The sequence below is a fragment of the Verticillium nonalfalfae genome (assembly GCF_003724135.2).
Source record: "Verticillium nonalfalfae strain VnAa140/NRRL 66861 chromosome Unknown scaffold_167, whole genome shotgun sequence".
Lineage (NCBI taxonomy): Eukaryota > Fungi > Ascomycota > Sordariomycetes > Glomerellales > Plectosphaerellaceae > Verticillium > Verticillium nonalfalfae.
This window is the reverse complement of record NW_021167392.1, coordinates 49057-55056: the sequence shown is the minus strand read 5'-3', so window position 1 is coordinate 55056 and position 6000 is coordinate 49057. Positions and strand designations below refer to the sequence as shown.

General features: G+C 55.8%; 2 protein-coding genes and 1 non-coding gene across 3 annotated transcripts; 1 reads left to right on the top strand and 2 right to left on the bottom strand.

The window, feature by feature from the left end:
• Positions 1-431: 431 nt before the first annotated feature.
• Positions 432-2402, top strand: D7B24_002655 (uncharacterized protein; the record flags this gene model as incomplete). Its single annotated transcript, XM_028636856.1, has 3 exons — positions 432-476; positions 1220-1987; positions 2037-2402. The coding sequence occupies 3 exons, from the start codon at positions 432-434 to the stop codon at positions 2400-2402; spliced, it is 1179 nt and encodes a 392-aa protein (XP_028491079.1).
• Positions 2403-4057: 1655 nt separating this feature from the next.
• D7B24_002654 lies at positions 4058-4140 on the bottom strand. The gene has a single exon. It is a non-coding gene; the product is annotated as a tRNA-Leu (tRNA).
• A 748-nt stretch (positions 4141-4888) lies between these two features.
• D7B24_002653 (uncharacterized protein) lies at positions 4889-5263 on the bottom strand (the record flags this gene model as incomplete). Its single annotated transcript, XM_028636855.1, has 1 exon — positions 4889-5263. One exon carries the CDS (start codon positions 5261-5263, stop codon positions 4889-4891), a length of 375 nt encoding a protein of 124 aa, XP_028491078.1.
• Between the last annotated feature and the right edge of the window lie 737 nt (positions 5264-6000).

Sequence of the window (6000 nt, the reverse complement as noted above, 5' to 3'; positions counted from 1 at the left end):
TACTAAGGTACCTATGGCAGCTAGGTCGGTCGGCAGGGGCCCCATGGGTCACGTTGGCCTCTGGGTCAATCGAAGGAAACAAAAAAAAAAGCGTGACAGCCGAGAAGAGCAAGTGCCATGCCATGAGAATGTGATGCTTAAAGCTCCTGTGTCTGCCGCATCCGCTTGACCAGGCCCTACTCTTCCACTTTCCACGTCCACCGTTGGCCGTTCCTCGCAGCCGATCACTGTCTTGACGTCTTCACTGGAGCTGATACTGGTGACCATTTACTCGCGTCTCACAACTTGAAGCAACCTGGATAGCGATTGGCACGCCTTGCGACTGCCGATACCATCACTCGTGCCGTGGAAACGACCGACTTCTTCTTCTTCTTCATCATCGACTTGGCTTTTGACGACACCTCGACAGTCACGATATACACACAGCCGCCATGGCGAGGTCAAAGATGAGCAGCAAATCGTCTGAAAATGCTTGGGTGAGCTCTATGCCCTCCCCATCGTTGCCCTCTTCTTCCCTGGCACCCCTCATCCGCGCACTCAGATCCTCGCACCTCAGCGACACATGTCCTCTCCCCCTCACCTCCCTCTCTCTCTTGTGCTTTTGCGCGAAACATCTGCACGGCACGTCATCCTACTCGCTCCCAATGACCTGCCTCGGGGTGCTGGCATCCTAGCAAGCACACCTCCCGTCAGGCGTGGGTGGCATGGTTCCCCCAATTGCTCACCCTTTCCCCCCTCACTCTCTGCGCGCGCGTGCGCCTTGGGACCCGCAGCCCGAGGTCCAGAACAGAACAAGCACCAGGGGTCAAGCTTTTGGGGGCCTGACCGCAGATGCTGGTCCCTGGCAGATTTTGTTTATCTGGCTGCCTTGTGGAAGGGCCCGCGACCGCCCCGACTCCCCGATTCCCTGACTCCCGAGTGGAGTGCACCGTCCCTCCATCAGCCCCGGCCCCACCAGCCCTGCGCCTCTCCGTCAGTGACGTTTGCAGCGGTTGCGTCACTGTTCACCCAGACCCTTACCTTAGCCCCAAGCTTGCGACCATCATCTCCAATGCCCCAAAGGGTTGGCCGACGTAAATACGGGCCTGGCCTGATCTTGTTGCGTGACGACGCGCAAGCCTCAAATACATTTTATCCGCCATTCCTCTTGCATCTGATCAATTCCGTCCCACACTTCACACACGCGCAAGCTTCCCATCGTTAACCACATCATTCTCAGGCCAACCAGTATCTCCTCGATCCCCTGACAGCACCAGAACCCAGCCAAGAAGACGGTCCAGGCAGCACATTTGTGAATCCCGACCCTCTTCTACGAACCTTTTCCAGGAGGAACAAGGACTCCACTGCAAGCAAGAACGAGACCCCTCTGCCAACACCGCCCACGTCGGCAAGTCCTACACGCGTGAGCTTCCAGCCTCCCAGCAACACCAGTGTCTCTCGCAGCACCAGTACCCGCAACCACACGGGTTCGAGAAGTCACCCACCACGTCCCGAGAAGCACACGAGGAGCATCAGCACCCCGGTTACAGGATTCCACCGCCCCCAATCCATATCGCAGAGATATCCCGGCGACATGTCTCACCGCCCGCTAGACGTTATCAAGCGCGAGCAGCGCGCTGCTGACCGCTCTCCGCACCTGCGCACCCGCCGCCATGGACCCAACACGGACATCATTGACGGCCTCGATACCATGGGCGGAATTTACCACCATGGGGGTCCCTATGACGCCACGCTCGCCTCGCGAAACCGCAATAAAATGTATTCGCCTCTCGACGCCGTGAAGGATTCCAACATGGAGGCGCTTAGGGCTACGCCCCGCGAGTATGTCATTGATTCTCTAGAGAGGCATGTGCCTCTCCAGGGCACTGCCACGATTCCCGCCGGTTACACCGATCTCTCCGGTAAAGTCATGAACTATGAGGAAGGCGCCGATCTGATGCGGGAGGCCGACGCTGCTGGCGGCGCGTACAAGAGGTGGGATGGCATTGTGAGTAACATTCGACGCCAATCATCCGACCTTCGCTCACAATCTATAGAAATATCACCCCGACGACCTCAAGGGCAAGGGTGAGCCATCGTACACATATGAGAAGGATCTCAAAGAGAAGAAGCGTCTCCGCCATTCCATGAATGCCGGTCCTGCCGAGTACGAGATGCGATCGGGCATGAACCGGGAGCACCGCAAGAACGGTCCTGGTATGGTTCGCCAGCGCAGTGTCAGCAATGCCGCCGATGGGAGGCCCGGACCTGCCGGTACCCTCCGTCCTTCCAACTCACCCCCTGCCGTCGGCTTTTCCAAAAGCACAGATATTGGCCGCAGCAATTCGGCCGGCAAGCGCTTCAGTGAAGGCTTCAAGCGACGCTTTGGCAGTCTTCGTAAGAAAACCCAAACGGAGGCATAACTTGGCGGTGATGCGGCGTATGACGTATGATTTTTTATTGTAGCTATTTCCTGGTTTGCTGTCCGGACGTACCGGAGAGGCGCGTGTTGTGTATTACTAGGGCAAAAACTACTGGTATAGATGTCGGGACCTTTTTTTTTTCCTGTCGCGCGAGGTTTCCGACATGGGTTATGGAGTAAATATGAGATATCCACTTGGTTCGACTGCTCTCCTCCGCTAGGGTGAAAGGCCGTGAGACGACCAGGTGTGCCGATGATGTCATTGCGCTCCGAAGTCCTCTTGAGCATGCGCCAGGGCCCATTTTGAGCAGTGCTTAGCATTATCCATCATGATTGCGACACGCGCCCTCGCGGCCGAATCGTTCTTGCTTTAGACTTGTCGGTAGTTTGTTCGCTAAGGTTGGACCACGTAGGCATAGTTTGCGAGTAGGTTGCATCCGGTTCGGGGTTGTCACCTGTGGAATGGGAAGACGCACATGCAGGACCACAGTACTGCATAAGAATAGCACCAGGTGAGTTCGACCGGCGATAATGCGGCTCTACCACAGAACAAGAATACAGTAGATGATGATGAGCAGATGGGCAAGATCACGAGCAACCCGGTGACGATGGCCCGGTGTTCCAGCGGTGCCGGACCTCCCGGGTAGGCGACTCTCGCCGGGCTATCCGGGCTATCAACGTTTCGATCAGTCATCTCAATGTGAAAATTCGGGTTTACACGTGTGTTTGACTTGCAGAATCTAGTGGCATGATAGCGGGCTGGCGCGGCCAGAGGATAGACGCGCCAAGGCTCTCGTGCCCGCCCATGGGGACTCGGGCGGCGAGCATGTTCGTCGCGTAAGCTTCGTGGTTCCCAAAATCGATCCATGGGCGTATCATACCCCCGAGGCGATTCCTGAAAGTGTAAAACGTGCTTGCTTTGCAGTGAATTAAGGTTGAGTCTCGTTGACGTCGTATGGGGGCCTCAAAGGTTTGACACGGAAGCAGTTACTTTACGATGTATGCAGTACTGTGGCTGAAACTCAATGTCCCCTGCGCCTCGCCAAAAGTTGAGTTTCTCATGGTCACCTTCTTCGCAACAGGGATCGCCTGTTGAGATATAGAATTCGTTCCAAAGCTAGGGGCCGTTATCCCATCCCGACAGGCAACGATCGGACACACCGACATCGCTGAGATGACACAGGACGGGAATCTCAGGGTGCCCGGCCGTATTGGCCTATCCGGGTATGTAATGAGGACAACGTTTATCCAGTGAAGTTCAGATACATATCACGGTTGCCACCAAAGCACACTCGAATGATCAGTCACGCTGATGGCTCCCATGTAAGCGTCGGTGACGTCGCCCGCCTCGGCAAGGTGAACCTCTGAAGCCGGCATTGGATTACCGATGCTACAATGCTCATCCGACTACTTGGAAGAAGAGCCCTTCACGCAATTCAAAAAAGAGTGTGAGGTGCTCAGCTGGCGCCCAAAGCATCATTGTGACCTCGTAATAACAGAATAGCCTTCCCCAGATGTCGTCGCTGCAACGTCGTCCGGTTACACCCCACAGACGAGAAAAATGAGAATATGCCAACATTACTCGCGCCTGTCACCAAGCAAAAACGAGAAAGAAAAAAGTCCGTATCGGCACCACAGAGCGTGCACCAGCAAAAATGATCAGGAAGGGATTCGAACCCTTGCCTATGAAATAGACTAGCACCTGAAGCTAGCGCCTTAGACCACTCGGCCACCTGACCTTGTTTGATGACATAATCGAAGCAGCGGAAGCATCATGAGGGGCTCGGGCGGTTGCCGTTGCGGAAGCGAGATGCGTGCGCGAGGATGGGGGTTGTGGATAACGCAGGGTCTTCAGAATCGTGAGCGGGGCGTTGTGGTGTTGTGAGTGCACCAAGAGTGTGGATGAGGGTGGAGGCTTTGGCGGAAGGGCGAGTGGGGCGGCATGTTTAGTCTGAGAGCGAGGGGCGGTAGAGGTCGGCGGACCGAATTGGCAGGGTATCAAGGAACAAGATGATTGAAGGGATTCAGAAAGGCGGGTGTCTGCCAATGCTCAAAATAATCGTCGTCCAGGCACTTGGGACAGGGATGCCACGATCAAGATTTGGATGATGGTTGCGGAATGTCCTTGTAAGTTGGACTCGATCTTCCTCTACACACTGGTACCGAAGTAGGGTACTTGACTTACACCGCCGGAGCCCCCCCATCTCTACGACAGTTGGCACGCCGGGGCACGCTCCTTGCCGTGGGATAGTGTTGATCAGGTCACGCGAGAGGCCTCTAGCAAAGGGCACAGTTAGGCACTACGGGGGACCATTTCCCGCATGGTAAAAGATATAACCAAAGCTCCAGGGTATCATTCATCGTTATTTGCACCGACCCGTAATACATCGCAAACCCCGTTCCATGACATCGCAATTCCTTCAGACCCTGGCCGACCACTCTCAGCGTCCAATCTGGCCTCACGCATGTGATGTTCTGGTCTCCTCATCAGGACGAGGCGACGCCATAGTAGATACCAACACCAAGACCGATGCCCAAGAAAACAGTCATGACGACGATCCAGTGGGCGTACTGCCACCTTTGGTTCTCGCGGCCAGAGAATCCTGGCGGCGGCTCGTTCTTGTATCTTTCGTACTGTGGTGGTTTCGACTGTGAAGCCTCGCCGTACCCCGGGAGGTGTGCAGGGCCAGGAGCCTCGATGGTGTCCGGATTCGGGCTCCCGCCTGCGGGTTGAGACGTGGATGCGAAAGGAGCCGCCTGCTGCGGCGGTTGAGCTTCAAGTTTGGAGAGCTCGTGATAGATGGGCAGAGCCGCGTCAGGGCCGCCTGGCTGAACTTGTCGGGAGTTGCTTGAGTTGTCCATTCGATGGATACAATGGGCTTGTGTAATGTGTTGTGACGAGTGCTTTTGGTACCGTGGAGTGTCGATGCTGTGACAAGGTGGTCGTGTTCCCCCAGCATACTAGGGGACTCACTCGTCACTAGATATATGGCCACTGCTGTGGCTCTTGGCTGTGAGGCCTCGCGTCTCGAGCTGTCTGTTTGTCTCGATCTTTCAGAACTGAGGGGCGGGGTTTGGTGAGCCAGCAGGGGTATCATTGGTCAAGTAGCTAGCCCTCGAACTTGGGATTGTGGCGGAGCACGCTCATAAACTCTTGGCTTCTCAAGTCCGTGACTCCATAGAGTATGTCGACCCCGGCAATAGGTTATCTCGACCCCAAGTCCAGGGACCAACAGACAGTATTGGTCGTGTTGTGGGCCGGGATGAGCTGTTCGGCTCGTGCCATCTGATGGCCAAGGTCGTCACAGTGGTGTTGTAGCGGTGGCGGAGCAGACATTGCTCTTCGGTGCCGCACGCGTGCACCTTGATCATTTTGCGACTCTGAGCTTGCCTAGCAATGCATGCTGCGGCCATCGCCCAGTCGGTTGGTTGGACACACGGCTCAGACATCGAAATATTACGGGGGAATGAGAGAGGCGCAGCTCAAGGAAAGCGGCGGCATGCTTTGTCACGTAGCAGCGGTGGCATGCTCCGCCAGTTGTTGACGATGCTTGTGCCGCATGATCAAAACGCCGAGATCAGCACTGTATAAGTTGTGA